Source organism: Eublepharis macularius, chromosome 15, assembly GCF_028583425.1.
Source record: "Eublepharis macularius isolate TG4126 chromosome 15, MPM_Emac_v1.0, whole genome shotgun sequence".
NCBI classification, from domain to species: domain Eukaryota; kingdom Metazoa; phylum Chordata; class Lepidosauria; order Squamata; family Eublepharidae; genus Eublepharis; species Eublepharis macularius.
This window is the reverse complement of record NC_072804.1, coordinates 46161725-46186404: the sequence shown is the minus strand read 5'-3', so window position 1 is coordinate 46186404 and position 24680 is coordinate 46161725. Positions and strand designations below refer to the sequence as shown.

Below are 24680 nucleotides of genomic sequence, written 5' to 3'. Positions count from 1 at the left end.
AAAAATCATTTGTTCTCAGCTCTGAACCCCACTCAAAACTTTGTGGCTCTTCTAAGTGAATATAGGTTTGTCTGTATTGTATTATTTCTAGACTTGTTAATACTATTTGCATTGTTGGTGATGTGAAACTCATTTTAACTTTTTGGTGATGTGAAACTCATTTTATTGGCAGGTGCTTTAATTGTTTCAGGGGGCACAAAATAGGAAAAACAACTGAAATGTATTTCACATGTTTGTAGACAAGCAAATTGTTGTATCTGGGGAAGATGTAATCCAAATGTTATGCTAGCGTTCTTCATAATTTCTTTCCAGTTTTATAGTTATAGGCTGTTAATTTGCAAACTGGCCTTTTGATCTTCTTATCAAAGTCATACATTGTTTCACACTTTCTCACAAGGATACGTTGCAGTGTAATCTTGTGTGTTTATATTTTTAGGCCGTTTCCAGACGGCCCCCTGCCTTGCGAAACGTCGCGCGTCGTCGTGCGTCGTTGCGCAGAAAACGCGAAAACTCGTGCGAGAAAACGCGATATTTCACATTTTCTGCGCAACGACGCGCGACGACGCGCGACGTTTCGCGAGGCGGGGGGCCGTCTGGAAACGGCCCTAGTTTATCACCATTGTAAAATTATATTGCTTGCGATATTTTTAATAGGTTCTCTATTTTTGGCATATTGGTGCTCAATAGCCAGCAAATCGACTCTGTGGTGGAAAATGCCTCCTTCCAGAAGATGAGAGACAAGATGTCCAGTTACAAAATACTACCAGATTCCTTCATGGTTCACCAGAAAGGGTAGATCCTGAGGAAAGGTAAAAAGAAATGTGGAACGGGCACCTTGATCCAGAATGTGATCTTGCATGAGTACATTTACTTACAGTCCTATGTGTCAACAAGATGATAGGAAACTAAAGTCTAAGGGCTTGTTTATGCTACAAAGTTTGCCTGGTGGTTGCTTGCATGGGAGACCCAGACAATTATGACTGGCAGCTCCTGAGTCTTTATCATCCATGAGATTCATACATTATGGATGGGGCATGGCTCAGTGGCAGGGCGTTTCCTGGGCATGCAGAAGGTGATGAGAAAGACCTCTGCTTGAACACCTTTAAGACTAACCAACTTTATTGTAGCATAAGCTTTTGAGAACTACAGCTCTGGTTGAGAACTACAGCTCTCTTTGTCAGATGCTGGGGGTTCTCAAAAGAGAGCTGTAGTTCTCAAAAGCTTGTGCTACAATAAAGTTGGTTAGTCTTAAAGGTGCTACTGGACTCTTTACTATTTTGCAACTACAGACTAACACGGCTAACTTCGCTGGATCCTGGAGAGCTGCTGCCACTGAGCATCGACAATGCTGACCTTGATAGACTCACGGTCTGACCCAATATAAGGGAGCTTTGTGTGTTCTCCTTAAGGGGAGAGGTCATGGCTTGGGCTGGAGCTTATGTTTTCCATGCAGAAGGTCTCCAGATCATTCCCCGATATTTCCTCATAAAAAGATCAAGTGGTAGGTGATATAAAAGACCTCTGCCTTAAACCACGGAGAGCTGCTGTCAGTCAGAGTAGATAATACTCTGAAAGACCAGTGGCCATTTCCACACACATTGAATAATGCAGTTTCAATGCACTTTAGTTATCCTTTAGAAGTGGATTTTTTGTTCCACACATGGAAAATCAGTTACAAATGTGCACTAAAGCGTATTGAAAGTGGATTATTTAACGTGTGTGGAAATGGCCATTGTTTTGATTCGATATAAGGTGGCTTCATGTGTTTTATGTGATCAGCCCTGAGTCCTATCAAACCTGGTATGTGTGGGGAGGTCTTAGTTCTTAGGTGCAAGGAGGCCTGATTCTTATTGGCCCCATGGCATTGCTCCAAGTTGTACCCCCTGTACCATTTTCCCAACCTGAAATGACTTTGGAGTGCCAATATTGATCCACTGGGGAAACATATATATAAGTTTTGCCAATAAGCCAAACTGCGGGTTGGATCCAGAGATTTACATATGCAAGAATAACATATTTTACACATCCCCCTCAAAATGTTGGCCATTTCCAATAATTCCTGAGGTTGGGGGAAACGTCAACTGGAGTGATGAGGAGGAAGAATTGTGCTGAGAGAAGAGTCCATGTGGGTCCCACAACGCCATGAATGAACTATTCTTGGGTCCCAAAGTACTGTCGGTTGTGGGGAGACATGGGAAAGATCTGAGACCATCAGCACATGTCTGCTGATAGATTGCTGGACCCAGTATGGTAACACCATGAGCAATTTAACATTGGGAAAACAGCAGCCAAAGGCTCTCTGGTTACTATAGTCCTGAACAGAATTGGCCTCCCACATGCCAGATAATTAAGTTTCAAAAATCACTGGGGGCTCCCAACATGTGGCACACCTAAAGCATATCTAGTTTGATGAAAGCCAGGGTGGCCCAAGAAACAGGATAAAGCACAGTTAGGTTCCCAAGGATGGCGATGTGGGGAAATAGATATTCAAGGAAGGAGTGTGTTGACTTCTGTGTAGCATTCTATTCCCTTGGTGGTTACCAGTTCCTCTTATGATGTTTCAGGGATCTCTGGGGACTGGAAGAATTACTTAACGGTGGCACAAAGCCAACGATTTGACCGTGTATATCAGAAGAACATTCATGGTTTCAGCCTGACCTTCCCATGGGAATGAAGAACACTGGATTGCTTCCCATGTGGTGTAGTGGGTATGGTGTTGGACTAGCATCTGGGAGACCTAGTTCCGAATCCCCGCTCTGTCACAGAAGCTCACTGTCACAAACTCTTGGCCCAACTTTCCTCTCAGAGTGGTTGTTGTGAGGATCAAATGAAGGATCTGAGAGGATATTGTAAACCACTTGGGGAGAAAAGCAGGGTAAATAAAGGTTGCTCCATATCACAACATATCTTATCTGAAGCTAGTTCCATGAAAACAGGGCCTATTATTGAAGGCCTACCTACATCACACATTGACTGTTCTGGGTACAGAACATTCAGTATTTTTTAAAACTCACTAGTCATGTGAGGGAGATTTAGATTGGGGCCACGTTGTGAGGGCTTTTAAAAGCTGCTTTCCTAATCAAAATATTGATACACTTGCATTTTTACATTGATACAACAGGATTTGAGTCCAGTGGCACGTTAGAGATTAACCAGCTTTTCAGGGTATAACTTCCAAGAGTCAAAGGTCCCTTCTTCAGACACCTGAAACAGTGGTGCAAATAGCTTTCCCCGCAGGCTGTTTATAATGGGAAAAATAGCCCCTCCCCATCATACCATGGTCCTGATCTGGTCAGGCCCCCATGAGTATCATGAGTTAAATAAAGTGCTAGGAGGCTCCATATATGAAATCAACAACTTCTTGTGCAGTTAGGCCATGTAGAATTCTTCAGAGCAGAGAAGATGGCTGAGCGGCAGTGGCAGAATTCATCCAGGTGAGGGCAGCTGTGGCTAAAACATACCGGTTACCATCATCAACTCCTTAAATTTACCTGTCACCGTGGTTGGAAGCCACTCAGTATAGTGTATTCCCAAAGTTAGCCTAGCTTGCCTATCGGGTGTCAGAGAGAGCCTGGCTTTTAAGACTTATTTTTATATGCTGTCTTTTACAGAGTCTATATTGGCTCTGTTTTTGGCTCTTCCTTTGGGGTGGGCAGGAAGTTCTCTGGGACTGATATCCTCCATGATACAACACCATGCCACATGGCTATCTTTGGAACTGCAGCTTAGGCCCGCCCAGCTGAGACAGGTGATCTGAGAGAACCAATCAGGGTGAGGCTGAGGTTATATAAGCTCTGTCTTTGAGTTGATTCTTCAGTACTAGTTGGGACTCATTGGACTTGGTTCCAGGCAGCGGAAATCCTGCCTAAAAACAGAAAAACATATCAAAGAGACAATTATTGAAATCAACAGATGATTGATACTTACCTGAAGATTGATACTTACCTGAAAGGGACATTGTGACAATTGACTAATAATGCGATTTCTCCAAAGGCTCTGGTTGTGATATGAACAAACCATTGCTCAATTGTAGTAGAAGGATATTACATTATTACATATGTTTTGACCAAAATATTGCTATACTTGGTTTGTTCTATAAATTGTATTTATTTATACTGAGACAATCTTCATTATTGTATTAGCGGTCTGTTATGAATTTCCTCCTTTGTTCAGCCTATAACAACAACCAACAACAACAACAACAACATTCAATTTATATATCACCCTTCAGGACAATTTAATGCCCACTCAGAGCGGGTTACAAAGTGTCTCATTATTATTCCCACAACAATAATCACCCTGTGAGGTGGGTGGGGCTGAGAGAGCTCTGAGAGAGCAGTGACTGACCCAAGGTCACCCAGCTGGCTTCAAACAGAGGAGTGGGGAATCAAACCCGGCTCTCCAGATTAGAGTCCTGTGCTCTTAACCACTACACCAAACTGGCTCTCCCTGCTTCCTAGTTATGAGGAAGGCACATACAAGGAGCAACTGAAGCTCCTACTTTTCTAGATCCCCTGATAATTTTGTGCTGTTTCATGTGAGTAAGATTTCCTACACAGCTGCTGCTTCTATGTAAAGGAAGTTTTTGTGAACCTGGCACGGAGCTCATCCCACTTAGGTACGTGATCTTCAATGACACCAATCCATAGCATGGGAATTATCACCACAGTACAAAGATATCCATGCATGAGTTCTCTGGGACTGATATCTAGACATGGGCACGATCGGAATTATGGACTGAAAATTGCCCCAATTTTGGCATTTGCACCATCGGGACCGGGCTGATCGGTTCCGTCCACGGCTCCCGGTTCAGCGCTCGGGTGGGGCACTCTATCGGGTCTCGATCGGATCGATCAGTTTACGTTCGGGATTGCAGTCTGCAGACAGTCTGGCGCCAGCCATCTGTTCCCGAGGGAACGGAGCCCCGTGGAAACAGAGCCTGGGGAATGCCGGAGCTGTTTGCCCTCCTTCTGTCGCCCTGGAAACGCGAATGGAAGCCCAGCTTTCCTTGATCAGCAGGGCTTCCTTCCAACCATGGAGCAGCCAGAAAAGCGCGCACCTGTCTCGTCCATTTGGGAGAAGAGAGGGGAGGGCGGGGGAAGGGGGTGTTCTTTTGTAGCCACGGGCACTCGAATCTCATTCCTGCAAAGCCTGAGAGGCAGCTCTTACGGCCAAACACAGCCCTCCTGCGTAGCAGACTCAGGCTTTATAAATAGCCATGTGCTGCGCAACAAAGTTTCACTTTCCGCTCGCGGGTGGAGTGGGACAGAGGCGAGCTCTTGCTTGCCGCTTTTGGAGAGAGAAAGCGCAAGAGAGAGAGGGAGGGAGGGAGGGAGGGAGGGAGCTTTAGCTTTGGGCTTCAGAGGATAGGGAATTAGGGAATAGGGAGCTATCTCCTCTGGTCCCCCCGCCCCCCGTGACAATACCAGCACACTCCTGTGGGGACAGACTCCCCCCCCGCCCCCTGAGGGGAGGCGGCTCGCTGCCACCTCCACGGGCCTGCCGGGCCCGGCGGCTGCCATCCTCCTCACCCACCATTCCTTTAGCGCTGGAAACTGCGGGGCGCCCTCCTGCATCGGCCTTCCTGATTCCCGATTCCCGATTCTGTATCGGAAACGGGACTTGATCGGTGAGGTTTGGGTACCTGGGTTCGGCGCCGCCGCGGAATCATGATCAGCTAAATTGGGATTAATTTTTGGATCGTGCCCATGTCTACTGATATTCTCCATGATACACATCTTGAATTTTTAACATGGTATATTTTTTTCAAATGTCAAATGGCCTAACACTAAAAACCTAACATTAAATATCAGCTTAAAAAAAAAAAGTATTGCGATATAGATATAAATGGTCTTCTAGACAGATTAGTGCCCCGATCAGAGCAGTGACAAAGTAAGTGTTATTATTCTCCCCACAGTACAGCTGGGGTGGCTGGGGCTGAGAGGAGTGGCTTATTTACTGAGCTCATGGCAGTAGCTGGATTTGAACCAGCAGAGTGCTGGTTTGCAGTCCAACCATTTACCCAAGGCCACCTGCGAAGCTCATGGCACTAGTGGGATTCAAACCAACAAAGTGCTGACTTGTAGCCCAACTGTTTCACTGCTATGCTATGCAATGGAAGGATAGAAATGGGGTTTTTTGTGCCCCCATTTCCAAATTGTAGGATCATGGACAAGTGCTACCACGGCACTTAAAATATGTCCTGCCGGTATCTGGGAATTTTTTTTCAAAAATATAGAAGAGGGGATCCTAGGAATTTTGCTCTTTGCAGTTTACAGATGCGGTCTCCAGGAGGAGAGAGGAATCAAATTCTAACATAGGATGCAGATGGGGGTGGGGGGGGGGGGTGTAATCCAGCCATCCTTATTGCCAGGGCTTTTTTTCTGGGAAAAGAGGTGGTGGAACTCAGTGGTGGAACATAGGAGGACCGCACAATGACATTACTTTGGGTCAACTGGAACAAGGGGGGAGTTTTTAAAAGTTTTTAAAAGTTTAAATCTCCCTCGACGAAAATGGTCACATGGCACGAACGGTCATCTAAACTCCCCTCTGTCTGGAGATCAGGGGCGGGGCCACCAGCCATGTGACCATTTTCAAGAGGTGCCGGAACTCCGTTCCACCGCATTCCAGCTGAAAAAAAGCCAAGGGTGCAGGAGTAAAAAAAAAAAAAAGGGGGGGGGGGAGTATAAGCTATTTTGGGTCCCTGTTTAGGCAGGGAGGTAGTTGTGAATTTCCTACACTGTGCAGGGGTTGGACTAGATGATCCTAGAGATACCTTCCAACCCTGTGATTCTATGATTCTATAAATGAAGTAAATAAATAAGCAGGTACTTGTGGATAGCTCTACAAGGGCCATGAGCCTGCCTGTCCCACCCTGGTTTGCATCTTCTTTGCTTTAAAGATCAAGTCACGCATTTAATGAAATATGTGTAGCAGATTCACTTCCTGGTGATAGGCAAACAACTTGAAAATGTGAGTACAGGGCATGGCCCGAGCTGAGGAATGTCCTATGGTCAGCAAATAGATCAGGGCTTGGATGAGACCCGGGATTTCGTATCCTGCCTTCCCCTGCGGTGAACTGGAACAAGCCCAGAAGATGGGTGGGACGCAGATGAGTCCTTGCAGCACAAAGTTCCTCTAGGCAAGAAGAGATTTTTATTTTGCATCCAAAAGGGGGTTTAAATGGAGTCAATGATTTCCTTTGACAATCAAAATTCAACTTCGTTGGCTTTTAATTTCCAGATCTGCTTGGGCAGGAACTCGGTACTCTGTGAAGTCATATGAACATACGCACACCTGAAGTTGCCTTTTCCTTGGTCCATCAGGGTCAGGACAGTCTTCTCTGACTAGCAGCAGCTCTCCAGGGTCTTGGGTAGAGGTTCTTCACATCACCTACCACCTGGGCTGCTTAACTGCCAGTGCTGGGAACTGAACCTGAGACCTTCTGTGTTGGATATATTATTGAAAAACTAATTTAAAAAAAAATGGAACTCATCTCTGGGTTTTATGTCTATTAGTGGTTAGAACTCCAAAGGAAGTCTTAAGTAGAGTCAGGAGGTACGTTCCCTGCACTAAGGCTGTAGGATGCAGGATTGAGGTCCATGCCAGAGAAGAGGTGATAGAGGTAGTGGTGGTGGAGATGTTGAGAAGAGAGGGATGTCCTCTGTGAGGAGCAGCCGCAATCCAGCCCTTGAAGTGGGAGGGGGGCAGATGTACCTTTCCAGCATCTGACCCAGGAAGAAGGGAGCATGAAGGTACCAGCACTGTTCCCCAAAATGACCCCTGAGTTGGGGAACATAAACTGTATCTTGCAAGTGTACCAAGTGACCAAGAGCTTATAATGGTGAGCATAAAAGCAGGCATAGAATAGAAAGTAAGTGCCCATAAGAAGGGAGATGCCAAGGTAGAAGGGGTTCCTGAGTGCTGAGTAAGAGGATGAGGATAGCCCACCATTTCCCATTCCAAGGCCTCAGGTGACTCATCGGGGCAGTCAGGAATGAAAGCCTTAGAGGGAACAGGTGGCAAAAGCTCTCTTCTGATCCTAGGCTCAAACTGTGAGAAGAGTTTTATTTATTTCTGAAGAATTCAATGACATCCATAGAAGGTCTGCTTCTTTACCTTCATGAAGACTTGGAGGGTATCTTGAGACAACAGCCTGGAATCTGGGCCATGCTGTCAAGAGCTAAGTGTCCTAAGAAACGGACATGCACACACATAGGAATCCCTGGTTGTGTTCTGGTTGCGTGCTGAATTTTAAGCATTGTAAGCAGCTTTGGGAACAATTCTGGAAAGCAGAGTGCAAAAATAGTGCATTCTTACACAGACATCCGATGTGAGGCTAGGTCTGCCGCATGGCGTGGGGGTGGGGGACGACGACAATATTCTGAGTGCCCATAGAACCGGGAAAATGGTGAAACTTGTTTCCATGTGAAGGTTGGGTTGTGCCTGGGCCATGTGAGGGTGGCTCGATTTTTCTAGGTGCCTCTAGTGGCTCTTGGAAACCCCAGGTGGCCACTTTAAAAGAAGCAGTCGGAAACTGGCAGGCTGTAACTAAGAAAGCAGTTAAGTGAGACTTAATAGGAGAAATCCAAGACCAATGCAAAGTTCTGTTCCTAATTCCATGCGAATAATGTCCATTCTGTTACACGCTCTACTCTGTTCCTGGTCTCTGCCTGTGGCGTGAAGACCCAATGCGGCCGTTAGAAGTGAGGCTGCAGCAAAGCTGAAGGGTGTGGCAAGATCCTGGTCTTAAACCCAGGTCTTCATCTGCAAACATCTCAGAGGTCAACAGAAGCAGCAATGGCCAAGGTACACAGAAGATAAGCCCTGTATGCTCAGCTAAGCCTTCTTGCGCAGCTTTATGCGCAGAAGCAAACTACGGAGGACCAGTGGCTAATCTCCCTCTAAACAGGATCTTCAGTAGCTTGAAGTGTTCTTAACGGGGATATTGTTGCATCCTTCATGTACGTGTATATAATCATTTTCTTCTTATCAGCGTACTGATGAGCTTCAGATGGTGCTTGTCCCTTCTCTGGGAAATACAGGGGGGATGGCTAATACTGACCCGGTGGAGCTGGAGAAAGAATATGCCCTTGGGCAGGGGCTGAGGAAGTTGTTGTTTGGAAGCAATGATGCCCCAATATAGAATCATAGAATCCTAGAGCCAGAAGGGGCCATCTAATCCAACCTCCTGCCCAATGCGGGAACAGCCTAAAGCATTCCTGACAAGTATTCATCCAACTGCTCCTTGAAGACTACCAATGGGGTGGGGGGAGACCACATCCCTGGGCAGCCGATTCCACTGCTGGCTTACTCTTAATGTGAAGAAGTTTTTTTCTAACGTGCAGCTGGTACCAACATGGTACTGACTGATGAGTTTCCTGGGGCCCACTTGCTTCTTCCCCAAAGGCCTTTCCTCCACCTCATCGGAGCAGGAAGTTTATCAGAAGTCCCCCAAAGAGGTCTCATCTTTATGTCAGCGGGCAGAATCCATTCAGAAATAGTTGCTTCCATTCCAGTAGGATCTTTATCTTGAATTCTCCTGACATTTTTAAATTGCCCTCCATGGCAGCCATTTTGGGATCGATCCTACGGCAGCCATTTTGGGATCGATTCCGGGGCATTCATTTTGGGGTGGTGTTTATTACTCTTTCTCAAGGTTCCAAATGTGCCCAAACAAGTCTGGGACTTGTGGCAATCTAGAAAAGCCCTCCATGACTCCTCCTCCACCTGCTATTACCTGTCCTTCAGTGTAATCCTCTACCTCACCCGTTATTTTCACCTGTCCATTTTGGTTCCCCTTTCTTAATTTCTTTTTTATATATGTGGTTTTGAGCGAGAATGAAAGTTTTAAAAAACAAACATTGCCCACCCCCTGCTTTGAATTGCTTTGGTTTACTAACGTATCATCCATTTTTGCTGTTGTTATAGAAGTGGCTTGAGTGGGACCATGGCTTAGAGGTAAAGCATCTGTTTTGCATGCAGAAGGTTGTGGGTTCGGTCCTTGACATCTCCAGTTGGGAGGATAAGATAGTGTTATCCATACATTACTAGGTCACTGGTATCCTACCTTTTAGTAATCCAGTCTAAAATTGGAAAAATTTTGTGATTGGAGTGAGATTCTTTTATCACAATTATTGATAATGGTAGTACTAGTATTTTTTGTTGTTGTTAATGTGGGATCAGGCTTAAGGCTATGGCCAAAAGAGCTGAACCAGGAAAGGAAAGGATAAGATAGTGGGTGATGTGAAGAAACCCTCCAGCCTGGAGAGCCACTGGTGGACAATGTAGACAAGGCTGACCTTGAAAGACCAGGCTAAGGCAGCTTCATGTGTTCTTGTTAAGTGGGTTGTGGCTCATTGATACAGCGGCCGCTAGGTGTACCAGTCCAATCCCCATCTTTTTTAGCGAAAAAGACCAGATAATAGGCAATGTGATATATAAGTCCTCTACCGACCAGTTGGAATAGACAATATGACCAGGATAATCCAGAGTTCTGGCTCGGTAGAAGGCAGCCTCAAAGGTCCTTGTTAAGGGAAGGGGCTGTAGAAAGACCCAAGTTCAATTCCCAACATCTCTAGTTGAAAAAACAGTAAGTCAGTGATGTGAAAGACCTGTATCTCAGAGCCAAGCTACAAGTGACGCCTGACAAAAGTTGGACACTTGTCAGCTTCCCTCAAGTTTTGATGGGAAATGTAGACATCCTGGTCTTGCAGCTGTAATGGAGAGCCAAGCTGTAAAACCAGGACACCTACATTTCCCATCAAAACTTGAGGGTAAGCTGACAAGTGTCCAACCTGTGTAAGGCATCACTTGTAGCTTGGCTCTCAGGGCCAAACTACAAGTGACGAATGACACTTGAACGGCAAGTGTATTCCTCCCTGTTCATTGCCCTCCACTTGCTCTCCACTCGATCCACTTGCCATTCAAGTGTCATTCATCACTTGTAGCTTGGCCATGAGATTCTGGAGAGCTGCTGCCAATAAGAGTAGGCAATGATGATATTGATAGGCCAAGAGTCTAACTCAATAGAAACCATCTTTATGTGTTCGTAATGGAATTGGGGATATACCACCACACCGAATGCCCTGCAAAACAGTGACTGGCCTACTCTAGCTGACTGCAGACAATTAGTACCTCAACTGTGCCAAAATAACTTGGTGTGGTAGGAGACCTAGAAGTCTTATCTATTTGCTCTTCTGTCCTCCCTGGAGCTCTCTTTTGAATAAAGCTTCGAAGCAGTGACTGAGTGCTCTCCAAAAGAAAGATACACAAAGGATTAACGGCAAATCTCCATGCTTGCCACTGGGCTAACTATTTATCTCTGAGGCAGGTGGCCAGATCTGTAATCCAGAGGGAGGACAAGGGAAGAAAGGTGGGGTGATTCTTGCAGGGTGTGGAAAGGCTAATGGTCTGCATATAAAGTCAGGCAGAAACTTGGTGACATTCTATGTCTGGGCAACAGAAACGCTGAAGCAGAGAAGAACTGAGAGGTAAGTGAGGCAAAGGTGGGAGGAAACTGGCCATGGAATCCACGCTTCTTCAAGACATTTATAACATATATCGCAATCAAGATTTGAGACCAGTTGCAGCTTAGAGACCAACTAGATTTCCAGGGTATGAGCTTTTGAGAGTCAAAACACCCATGGAGCTTTGATTCTCCTTTGGGAGCTTTTTGAGATTCAAAGCCCTTGGGAGCTTTGATTCTCAAAAGATCATGGACTTGAATCTTGATCTTCTATTGCAGTTGCAACACAGCTCTCATTCCTACAATCATAAACTCAGCATGTAGAAAACCAGTGTAGTAGAATGGTTAGAGAGTAGTAACAGGATTGGCGAGACCTACATTTAAATCTCTACTTTGCGGCATTTGAGGTGAGGGAGTGAAACTGAAGGGGGGGGGGATTCCAGAAAAAATGAGTGAGGACAGCCTCATTCCCATATAGTCGCAGCGCTCTAATCCGATCTTGTCTTCCTCTTCTTTTTTGTTCCATGGAATGCTATTGATCAATGACTTCTGAAGGGAGGGGCCAGTATGAAGATGTCTTTCTGCTTCTTGATGCTTTTGCTGGGTAAGTTGAGCTGATAGACTGGTCTGGGCCCTATCTCTGAAAGTTATTAGGAAATGTCAAGTAATGAAAAACTTCAGAGGGTCTTTTCTCATGAGGGTGGAGGGAAGTTTCTCCCATTCGCCAGCAGGCTGCTGCTGTTGAAGTATCTGGAGTGCAGATAGACTGTGTGTAAGCCTACCCTCAGAATCCATTGGATCAGGTCCCTCCAAAGCTGTCCTGGGAAACTGAGTAAATTTCAATTTTACTTCTGCTGGGCATGCTCAGAGTTCATGTGTGATCGATTGGATGTACTGAACAGAGCAGTCATAATGGGTTGTTTGGAGAGTGGAGGTTTGTTTGTGGTGTGCAGTTTCATTTATTTTCTTTACACCGGAGACACATACCAAATTCAGACACAGGGCACGTAGGATTGCCAACCTCCAGGAGGTGGCTGTAGATCTCCCAAAATTATATCTGGTCTCCAGGCCACAGAGATCAGTTTCCCTGGAGAAAATGGCTGCTTTGGAGGTTGGACTCCATGGCATTAGACCCTGATGAGGTCCCTCACCTTCCCAAACCCCTCCATCTCCAGGATCCACTCCCAAAATGTCCAGGGATTTCCCAACTTGGGGCTGGCAACCCTAAGACATAGATTTGAAATTCAACCCACTGTCTCCTTTCTTCTGCAGGTTCAGCCTTGGCTTCCCCAGTGCCAGAAACAAAGGAAATCAACGGTAAAATCTGATGCACAAAAGGATGGGAAGTGGGGTGGGAAGACATTTCTAGGAAACCAGGTTGTTGAACACTGATTGCCTACAGAAAAACTCTTTTGCATAATCCTAGAAGACTGTATAAAATCATTGCTGAGGATATTGCCCCAAGTAGTTGTACAATGTGATCAGGGCTGTTTCCACACTACTCACCTTCAATTGGAACGCCGCAGAACGTTGCGAACAAAACCCAGAAGATAGCATTTTCTTGCACAAATTTTGCGCGATGTCACACAAAACTCGTGCGAGAAAATGCTATCTTCCGTGGTTTTTTTGCAGCGTTCTGTGGCGTTCCAATTGAAGGTGAGAAGTGTGGAAATGGCCCTGGTTGTGCCTGCTCTGATTGGTTAGCAACAGGTTGCTTTTAAGCAAGGGAGTTAAGAATAGGATAGACTATCATTCTACAGTTGTTTCTTCCAACATCCCCGACATAAAGCAGAGAACCACAATTTTTAAAAAAATGATTAAAAACAGGTTGCAGAGAAGAACTGCCTGACAGTTGCGCAGCTTCTCTCACAAGGCAGACACTTACACAGAAACCATTCAGCTTTAAACCAAGGGGGCATATTTCCTTATTAATACATTTAGGAGGAGCCCCAAGGGAGGTGAGATTGCAAAGAATGGCAGCAGGGGAAGGAAGCCATACCTCATGAGCCTCACATAACTTTTGTGGCTATGAGTCAAGCTACAAGTGACGCCTGACACAGGTTGGACACTTGTCCGCTTCCCTCAAGTTTTGATGGGAAATGTAGGCATCCTGGTTTTACATCTTGGCTCTCCATTACAGCTGCAAGACCAGGACGCCTACATTTCCCATCAAAACTTGAGAGAAGCGGACAAGTGTCCAACACGTGTCAGGCTTCACTTGTAGTTTGGCTCTGAGTCAGTACAGGGTTACATCAGTGTTTAGTTCTTGTGGCCCCTTCTTACATGCCCAGGGTAATGCCGATCGCCACATTGGGGCCAGGTAGAAATTTCCCCCAGACCAGTTTGGCTAGGGATCCTGATGGTATTTTGTCATCTTCTGGACATGTAGCAGGGGGCACTGGGGGTGTGGGGAGGGAAGGTAGTTGTGAATTTCCTGCAATATGCAGGAGGTTGGACTAGATGACCCTAGAGGCCCCGTCCAACCCTATGATTCTATGAAATTGGACTTAATGCTATTATAGATTCTTGTATCGTCAGGATCAGGCCTCCCAGATTGTAGCAGGAAGTAGAACAAGAACAGCCAATTTAAAACCGAATTGATCTCCAAGGTAACCTACTTTTCAAGTGTGCTTGATTACTCGTTCGAACAGAAAGGGGGTGTATGCTTCATCTCTTGATTGGCTGGGCTGGTTCACATGCGTTCGATACACCTATCTGAATACAGGATGCTGCCTTATATGTTGAAACAAACAAAAATGAAAAATGCAATAGGGAGAGGATTACAGGATGAGGGCACAATGCAAGTAATAAACTATTTAAAACAAGGTATGCTATAGATAATACAGAAGGTGGAGAGTGCCGTCAAGTCATAGCTCACTTATGGCGCCCCCTGGTGGGGTTTTCATGGCTAGAGACTAACAGAGGTGGTTTGCCATTGCCTGCCTCTACAATGCTGCTCTTTGTTGGAGGTCTCCCATCCAATTACTAACCAAGGCCAACCCTGCTTAACTTCTGAGATCTGATGAGATCAGGCTCACCTGGGCTATCCAGATCAGGGCACAAAGTGTAAGGCAATGCAATAAATTGTCATAGATTCCGATCTTATTCCATTCTAATGGTGCCCTCAAGGGCTGTTCCATTCAACTACAGTTCCAGCTTTTACTCGAAAATACTCTCTTGAACATTATGGTTTTGCACATTATGATCTGTAATCTGCCTTGGGTCTCCATGAGAAAGGCAGACTATACATAAAGTAAATAAAATATACAGCTGGTTCATGAAAAGTTGCAGTAAAGGGGATGCTCCTCTACTAAAGGTAAAGCATCATTGTCCTGCCCTGGAACCCTCCTTTTCCATCTGACCTTTGCCTTAGCTCAGAAGTAGGCAACATTTTCATTTTTTTGGCAGGAGGGTTCAAGGTGGAAAAGGTCACTGGTTCAATCCCCAGCACCTGTAATTAAAAGGCTCAGGTAGGACATGATGCAAAAGACTTCTACCTGAGCTCCTGGAGAATGAACTACACAAGACATGTGGGTGCGTGTCAGGTCCCGCAAGGTTCTCTGGGAAGTGTAGTTTTTTTTTTAAAACCCAGCTACTCAATGTGATTCTCAGCTGGGAAGAATATCAAATGGAGGGACTCTCTCTCTTTCTCTTTCTCTCTCTTTCAAAAAATCTCCAGGAGCTCAGGATGGGTGTAGGGGGTGGGGAACAACGTAACAGGAGGCAGGAAAAAAGTTGAGGTATTTTGTGCACAAGAGAGAACTCTAGTCCCTTCCATTGTTCTTCTCCTGGCATGGAATTGCTGCCTCCTGTTACACCCCCCCCCCTGCCCGATCTCCTGAAGGAAAACTGAGCCGAGTGGATTTTCTTACAAAGAACAGCTGTTCAACTTGAGAGATTCTCTCTTCCAAAAATCTTCTCAGCTCGGTTTTCCTTCAGGAGCTAAGATGGGGAGGCAGGAAAAAAGCCTGAGAGAGAAAGAAAATCAGTACTGGGAGAAGAACAATGGGAGGGACTGGGTTTCTCTCTCACATACAAAACACCTTGGCTTTTTTCCTGCCTCCTGTTACATTGTTCCCCTCTCCCATCTTGAGCTCCTGGAGGATTTTTGAAAGAGAGAGCGAGAGAGGCCCTTTGGTTGTGATTCTCCCCAGCTGAGAATTGCATCAAGCTGAGTGGCTGTTTTTTTTTTTTTAAGACTATGCCTCCCAGGTAAGCTTGCAAGACCCGACATGTAAAGAACACATTTCTGCCATCTCGTGTATTTTGGCCTCAGTCAGAGCAGATGATACTTACCTGGATACAGAAAATCTCTGACCCAATATAAGGCAGCTTCATATGTTTGCACCCATGCCAGTTTTTCACAGTGCTGGACAACATCGTGCCTTCTTTTGTAAACCCATGCCTGGATTTGAGACATTATCTTACCATGACTCTCTCTCCTTTTTGTCCAGCACATGAATTGTTTCCCTATGGGATAGCTGAAGGAGACATGGAGAACCCCAAGGAAGATGATGGGATATCTCCAAAGATTCACATTTCAAAACCCTTCACATTTTATGGCAAATCGTACCACGATCTTTATGTACGTAAGACCACAGTTAGCCATAAAGCTAGACAGAAAGAAAAGAACATGCTTTCTATCCCAGGATTAGCTTGGAAAGTGCACTGTCAGCTTGGGGTGACTGATATCCTCAGCGCACTTTGTATTCTCATAGATTATTGTCCTCTGTATGTTTGACCATATATACACTACAGTTCCTATCTCCTCGCAGTAACCTAAGGAAGCCAAGTCTTCATAAAAGTTCCTGAATGGGTGCAAGTTCAAAATGGGTTTGGGGAGTTTGGAATCTAGGAGTCAACACAATATTCCCGTAAATGCAGAAAAAGAGCCTTGCTGAATGGTTTGATTCTCTCCCCTTGTTGGTTAAAGTGGATTTGATGGTTTTTCTGATATTTCAAAACCCTGCAAAGCCAGTTTGACCAGAGTCAGTGTCTGAGAGCTGATGATGAAAGATCAGAAGTATCTGAAGAAGGGAGCTTTGACTCTTGAAAACTTACACCCTGAAGATCTTCTTGGTCTTTAAGGCATCACTGGACTCATATCCTGCTACCCACCTGAGACGATCAGAAGCTTGATATTCTTAACTGGGAGAATAAAGTAGCTCTCCATGCAACTCATTTAGGAGTAGAAGAATTTTTCAGTTTGGGTAGCATAGTGGCTAAGAGAACATGTTGGGGTCTGTGAGAAGTCCCTGGTTCTGATTTCTTTTCTAAGTGGCCTTAGACAAACCCCTTTCATCCTGATCTCCCTACCCCATAGTGTGTGTGTGTTATGTGCCGCCAAGTTGTCTCCGACCTATAGTGACCCTATGAAGGAAAGACCTCCAAAACGTTCTATCTTTAACAGACTTGCTCAGATCCTACAAACTGGAGGACGTGAGTTCTTTTATTGAGTCAAGCCATCTCCTTTTAGGTCTTCCTCTTTTCCTGCTGCCTTCAACTTTTACTAGCATTATTGACTTTTCCATTGAATCTTGTCTTCTCATGATGTGACCAAAGTATGATAACTTTAGTCTTCTCATTTTAACTTCTAGGGAGAATTCAGGGTTGACTTGATCTAGTACCCACTTATTTGTCTTTTTGGCTGTCCATGGTATCCACAAAACTCTCCTCCAGCACCACATTTCAAATGAATCAATTTTCTTCCTGTCAGCTTTCTTTACCGTCCAACTTTCCCATCCATACATGGCTATGGGGAATGCCATCGTTTGGATTATCTTGAACTTGGTTCCCAGAGAGACATCTTTATCTTTATGGATGGAGGTAATACTCCTGCTCTACCTTGTAGAGCTGTTCCTACAACAAGAGGTAGAACATTGAATATTGACAGAGCTCTGTTTATAAATGTAATACAAGGTTTACTACTGCTATTATGTTTACACTCCTGTGTTCTGCCCCATCACAGGTGAACAACAATGGTGTAATTTCTATGGCTGTGCCTGTCCCCGAATACACCCCCGAAGCTATCCCCATAACGAATGGAAAATGCTTTGTCGCCCCCTTCTGGGGGGATGTCAATATTCAATTGGGTGGTAATGTTTTCTATCGGGAGGTAAACAACCACCCAGAAATACTGGAAAATATCACCAAATCCATCAATAAATACTTCCCTGATATCCCTTTCAGTGCTACCTGGGCCTTTATAGCCACCTGGGATCATGTGGCCTTTTTTGGATCTCTCTCCAAAAAGGTAAGGCACTCATTGTACAAACAAGGGCTGTATTTTAAAGCTGGAGTCGATTCCTTACCTGTCCTCCTTTCTGACTACTTTGATACAATTTTTTCTTTAATTAAAGCAAAACATTAATTGCTATTTTTACAAACTTTGATAAAATGTAACAGACTGCAGACCATTTAAGTCACACAACTTTTAAAATAAAGAAAAACAGTTATGCAGTTTGATCTGCAAATCAAGTGTACATTTCCAGAATTCTATCAGTGGTTCCCAAGGGGTAACAAACATTACTTTAAGTTGTCTCCCATCTATTAAAATGTATACATTCAACCTTTTAAGTTTTACAGTTTGCCAAACTTTTAAAATTCATTCCTCAATTGAAAGGTTTTTCATTTTTTTTTTTGCTATTATCATATTTGCAACTGTAAATGTATCTGCAGTCATTGGATATCTATGAAATAGAAGAGTATTCTGCAAATATTCTAACAGCACAATTTTAGGGTTCTTTGGTGGTAATGTCCTTCAGCCTATTTCATTTAAAACTGCTGTCCAAAAATCAGACATTACTGAGCACAGCCGTCACATATGACACAATAATCTGCAGATTTAACTCAAAACACTAAGGTGCCAAACTCTGAAAAGGAGAGTAATAGTGAACAGAGAGAAAACCAGAGTCTGGGGATGGCATGGTGAAATGCAGGGCTCATTTCGAGGGGGAATGCACAGGAATGCAGTTCTAGCAGTTCCCCAAAGAGGTCACATGTCAAGTGGCCCCACCCACCTGACTCTCGGCCATTTTGGGCCCGTTTCAGCCTGGATTGGGGCTGAAATGGCCCGGATTGTTCCTCTGACGGGTGGTGGATCACTCTCCCACTCAGCAGCGGCCTGATCCTGACCATTTTGGGCCCCTTTTCAGCCATTTTCTGCCACTTTTGGCCATTTTGGGCCCAATTTTGGCCCTGAATGGCCAGGATTGGGTCCAAAACAGCCAGGATAGGTGATGTCAGGGGGTGTGGCATATGCAAATCAGTTATGCTAATGACACACTTCCAGTGATGGCATGGGGCATGGCATATGCTGATGAGTTATGCTAATGAGTTTTGCTAATGAGTCCCTTCAGCTCTTTTCCTATGAAATGACCCCTGGTGAAATGGATGCTGTGCCTTAACTTAATTCTTTTTGCTCATCTTTACGACAGACCAACACTTTCCAGGCTATCTTGACATCTGATCACCAAACATCCTTTACAATGTTCATTTATAAAGACATCCAATGGACAACGGGTGCAGCAAGCGGTGGAAACCGCAGAACTGGACTAGGGGGAATCCCAGCGCAAGTAGGTCAACTCCATGCACAAATCAGTAACAGCAGACCCTTGGAGATTGTTTTCTCTGAAACAGCTGATTTTCTCTCTCCCTTGCCACTTGCAAGAGAACTGGGTGGAATGCTCTCCAGTGATTCAAAGCAAGTTTAATTAATAAGGTGTTTTCCTGGTGCCATTTTGTGCTATCCAGATTCTCCATTTTATATTAGTTGCTGCTGCAAATAGTATATGGAGTTATTTGCAGTGGTACATCCGCCCAGGAGTTTTCTGCATAACTTCTATCAGTCAATTTTCCCCTGCTTTCCCCCTGCCCTGGGGTCATCAAAGAACTTTAAAAAAAATCAGTAATTAATGATATATTGTTATAGCAATTGCCATTTTTTAAAAAGTCAAAAAGCTCTCTGATGGTGCTGCAAGAAAAATGGTCATGCAAGGTTGACTGAAAAAGACTCTGATGTGGGCAGAACCTTGGAAACTAGGCTCTTTCCCATGCAGCTACTCGATAATGTGCTTGGAAAGTGCTCCCCCCCCCACAAAAAAAAATCTGTGCAAAGCAAGCTTTAGGAAAGAGTGAACCAGGGATAGGGAAAGAAAAGTCAGTGCCTAATTGTTAGAGTGAGTGTAAAACAACGCTGCGGAATAAACGCTGAGCTGGCAAAAGCTTTATTTGACGAAGTTACATACTTGAGGGAAAGAGGGAGAGAGAGATCCTAGCTATCTGACTACATCTTGCAGAGAGAGAGAAGAAGGTGTGGCAGGAGAGAGAAGAAGCAGGATTAACCCAATAAGAGACAAGACAAGGAAATGACCCCCAGGAAACAAGAGAGGTGCTATTCTCACTGTCCTAACTAAGTGATCCTTGCTGCCCCCTGCATGGTAGGCTCTTCTTCCTTCTTGCTGCTGCAGTACACCAGACATTGCTATTTCTAACACTAATTACAGACTGAGACCAATGTCCCATAAATAGCCAGCTTCAGGGCTTTTTTTCAGCTGGAACAGGGTGGAACGGAGTTCCGGCACCTCTTGAAAATGGTCACATGGCTGGTGGCCCCGCCCCCTGATCTCCAGACAGAGGGGAGTTCAGATTGCTGATTGCTGAGTGGCGCGGAGGGCAATCTCAACTCCCCTCTGTCTGGAAATCAGGGGACGGGGCCACCAGCCATATGACCATTTTCACCGAGGGTGATATAAATTTAAAAAAAACTCTCCCCTTGTTCCAACTGACCCATTGTGTGGTCCTGGGAGCATGCACGCACTTTGCGCATGCGCTTGCGGTACTAGGGACACCACCTCGCACCAGGAGTTGCCCCCTGGGCTGGCAACCCACTGAGTTCCACCACCTCTTTCCCCAGAAAAAAAGCCCTGGCCAGCGTAGTGTAGTGTAGTGGCTGGTGTGTTGGACTAGGATATGGAAGGCCCGGAGTTGAATTCCTACTCCGCTATGGAAGCTCACTGGGTGACCTCAATTCAGTGACACACTCTTAGCCTGATCTCCCTCCCAGGGCTGTGATGATACAATGGAGGGGAGAAGAACAGTATAACCTGCCTGGGGGTCTTCACTGTGGAGAAAGGTGGGGCATCAATAAAGTGAATAAATAGATGCTCCCCCCTACCTGAAAGCTGTACCAAAGTAGATACATCTGGTGTTATTTTTCTGATGGTAGATGGTCCTGACTGCTCAAGGTTTTAGTATTTGTTTCAGCTTTGGCTATTATGTGGGGCAGACTTTTTTAAATTTGTGTTTGTGTTGCTATTCTGATAGGTTGAATTCCAGTGGAACATAAACCTTTTCTTATATGATAGTTTTCTTCTTCTTGCTACTTTTGCTGTAATTGCCAAGTTTTTTTTTTAATGTTGATTTTTTAAAAAATCCTTTCTGCATGTTTTGGTGGAAAGGTAGAATAATTTTTAAAAAATCAAAGCATGAATTGTCACCATAAAACAGAGCTTAGTCATTGTTCATACATGGATTATATTATGCTTCTTTCAGGCTGGCTTTAACAGTGGGGATGACAAAAATTACTTCAGCATCCCTGGCTCCCGCACATCTCATATTGTCAACATTACGCAAACTAGCAATGTCAATGTCTCAGGACACTGGGTGTTTCAAGTGGATGAATTCAAAGTGACTGGAATCTCCGAAGAGCTACTTAACTCTGTAAAAGAAGAAGAACCAGCAAAGAGCAATGAAGAACAGGGACAACAAGACAATCAGGCTGAGCTACCTGAAGGAGAAGGTTCACAGGTCAGCCAAGGCAGTGAAGCCACCCCTGCAGCTGAAGGACAGCAAGAAGAACAAGAAACAGAACCGGTTCCTTCAGAGAATGTACCTGAGGAGGAAGAACCACAGGTTAGCCAAAATGATGAATTCAAGCCTGAGGTAGAAGGACAACAGGAGCAGGAAGAAACGGAACCCATTCCTTCAGAGAACGTACCTGAGGAGGAAGAACCACAGGTTAGCCAAAATGATGAATTGAAGCCTGAGGTAGAAGGACAACAGGAGCAGGAAGAAACGGAACCCGTTCCTTCAGAGAATGTACCTGAGGATGAAGAACCACAGGTTAGCCAAAATGATGAATTCAAGCCTGAGGAAGAAGGACAACAGGAGCAGGAAGAAACGGAACCCGTTCCTTCAGAGAATCTAGAGAAGGAAGAAGAATCACAGGTCAGTCAAGGCCATGAAGAACCTGAAGAAGGACCACAGGAGGAGGAAGGAAATGGAAATGAACTACCTGAGATTCCACAAAAACCAACACCAGTAATTGATGATTATGATGAGAGTGAAGACTGTGAGGAGTGGTAAGTGTGTGAAAGGTGGGAGTCAGTTGGGTTGTACGGGGAGTATATGGGGTGGTCATGTGCCTTGTCCACTCACATCATGCAACTAGAAGTCTCATCTGCCATACCTTTTCTGTTCCTGTTTTTGGGGGACAAAACAGGAACGTTATCATTTCCATTTTCCTCAAACACCCCCCCCCCACACACACATCTGACGAAGGGAGCTCTGACTCTTGAAAACTCATACCTTGGACTTCTAAGTAGTCTTTAAGGCGCTACTGGACCCAGATCTTGCCCTCTCACCCCACACTAATTCTACAGTATCTGCTTTCCCCTTTACCTCACTTTTTCAAGATGGTGGGAGACCACTTCCAAATATTACCTTGGGTCACTCTTTAGCAGTCCCACCCACAGCAAAAAAGATTTCCTTTATCTTTTATAATCTGATCTGGAGAAGGCCTCAACCAAACCAAAGTCTTTGACCCATGAACTTATCAATTAGCTTCTACCTGGCATCTCTTCCTTGCTCCTTCTCCATGGTCCAGCCCCACAACTGTGGATAGTTGCATCATAGGGAGCATGTCAACCTGGCTCAGTTTGTTGTACATATCTATCATCTACCTACCTACCTATCAACCAACAACCTGGGGCTGGGAGATGGGTTCCAAATAAGTATCAGTGCTAGCTTGTAAAAACTCTTTCTCTCTTGCCAAGATGAGGTTACGGCCAATAGCTTAGATGGGTTTTAAGAGGGACTAGCCAAACTCACAGAGGGTAAGTCCCTCTATAGCTGGAACGTGGTGGAATGGAGTTCTGGAACCTCATGAAAATGGACACATGGCTGATGACCCCGCCCCCTAATCTCCAGACAGCGATCAGGGCAATCTAAACTCCCCTTTGTCTGGAAATTGGGGGGATGGAGCCACCAGCCATGTGACCATTTTCGCCAAGGGCAATTTAAACTTTTAAAAACTCCCCCCCTTGTTCCAGCTGATCCAAAGTGACGTCATTGGCCCTGGGAGCGTCGCACACTTTGTGGGCGCACATGTGGTACCAGGGGCACCACCTCCCACCAAGAGTTGCCCCCTGTGCTGGCAACCCACTGAGTTCCACCACCTCTTTTCCCAGAAAAAAGTCCTGTCAAAATTGCTAAGCAGGACCTCCACATTCAGAGGCAGTGCACTCAACTGCAGGCAAAGCAATAACTAAGAAAGGCAGTTTGCCTTGCTTGCCACTTTCTAGAAGCATTTGGTTGACCAGTGTGAGAAACAGGATGCTTTCCTAGACTGACTTGTGCTCTGAACTACCATTGGGAAGGTCCTGGAATAGACCAAATCTTTCTGCCAATGTAAACCCTGTGTTTTCCCCGCTTGTCTAGATATTGCCACCCCGAGTTTGCAAGATTATCTCAGGAATGGATCCATCAGAACAGAGCTATCCAGGATGTGGAAAGAGCCTTCTGTTGACACAATCCAAATGCAGTACATTAATAAAAGAGAACTTCAACAATAATAGCTGTGTTGTGTCTCTCTCGAGAAGAAATCAGGAGACATTATGGAGATGGGTGGAGGAAAGGAAATGGGTATACATATATAAGAAGAGCAGTGGTTCATTGGAAGAGCATCTGCTTGGCATGCAGAAAGTCCCAGGTTCGATCTCCAGTGTCTCTAGTTTAAAAGATCAGGTTGTAGGTGATGTGAAAGACCTCCAGCGGAGACCCTGGAGAGCAGACGGTACTGACCTTGATGGATCAATCGACTGATTCAGTATAAGGTAAATTCATATGCACGTAATATCAGTGCTTAATTTCTTTTTTTTTAAAGGCACCAGGGGACTCCTTGGCTTATTTTATGAGCTTCAGGGAGACAACATGTGGCTTTGTAAATCCAAAGGGTCTGCCATATTTGTTTGCTGCAGTCAAATTAGAGGGAGAAGTCCAGTGGCACCTCAAAGCCTCGATGCAAGTTGCGTCTGATGAACTGAGCTCAGACTCGGAAAAAAGGTCCTGCTGGAATATGGTCAAATCATTGACTCCCTTGAACAGTGTTGCCAGCTCCAGGTTGGGAAATTCCTGAAGGTTTCGGGGTGGATCCTGGAGAAGTTGGAGTTTGGGGAGGGGAGGGAGCCCCAGCAGGGTATAATGCCAGAGTCCACCCTCGAAAGCAGCCATTTTCTCCAGAGGACCTGATCTCCAGGCGATCTCCAGGCCCCACCAGGAGGTTAGCAACCCTACCTGTGTGTATCTTCCCACCCCTGCCAGACATTTGGCTTGCAGTAGCAACTGAGCTAGAGCCAGTCTCCTTGGTTATGGCATCTCAGTCTGCCTTTGCATAATAGAGGCAGTCCTAAAAGACCATTATTAAAAACACCCCTTCCTTATTTAGAACAAATTCCTTGATGAAGATGCACTTCTTTGCAAGACCCATAAACACACTACATTCACAAATGGCTCATTGGGGGTCAATGGAAAAGAGAATGGTAAGCAGTGCACTCCCTAGCTGGGAAGATTTGTGCCTCCACTTCACTGGTGGTCCAAGTCCCAGGGAGGCCCGGTTGGCCTCAACCAGGGTCAGGACATTTTCAGTCCGGTACTGAACCAAGCCCCTCTGCCTGACACTTTAAACTGAAGTTAGATCAACAACAATGAGAAGGAGATCACCCCATGAAAAATCTTCTACACACTGCTGCAGCTCAGACCTCCATTAAAGGGATGGAAGAGGGCAGACTGTTTCCCCCCACCCCAGCCATTGGGCAGTTCCTGCCTGCTAGTGCTGAAGGAAGAATTTGCGCTTCACATCTGCTTCTTCATGGATGAAGAGGTCACTGCATCCCGTAAAAGAGCTGGCTGCTGGTGACAAATTGGTCCGGTTCTC

The 24680-nt window shown here is 45.2% G+C and overlaps 1 protein-coding gene across 2 annotated transcripts; it reads left to right on the top strand.

The window, feature by feature from the left end:
• LOC129343339 (nidogen-1-like) lies at positions 1-23319 on the top strand. Of its 2 annotated transcripts, XM_054999504.1 has the most exons (10): positions 1-65; positions 655-809; positions 2565-3434; positions 12023-12071; positions 12740-12784; positions 15922-16052; positions 17436-17720; positions 18904-19041; positions 21020-21828; positions 23186-23319. In XM_054999504.1, coding segments are annotated over exons 4-10 (1446 nt in total). In that variant the 5' UTR covers positions 1-65; positions 655-809; positions 2565-3434; positions 12023-12034; the 3' UTR covers positions 23187-23319. The 2 variants fall into 2 exon arrangements, with proteins under 2 accessions (XP_054855479.1, XP_054855480.1); XM_054999505.1 differs by lacking the exon at positions 2565-3434.
• Positions 23320-24680: the final 1361 nt, after the last annotated feature.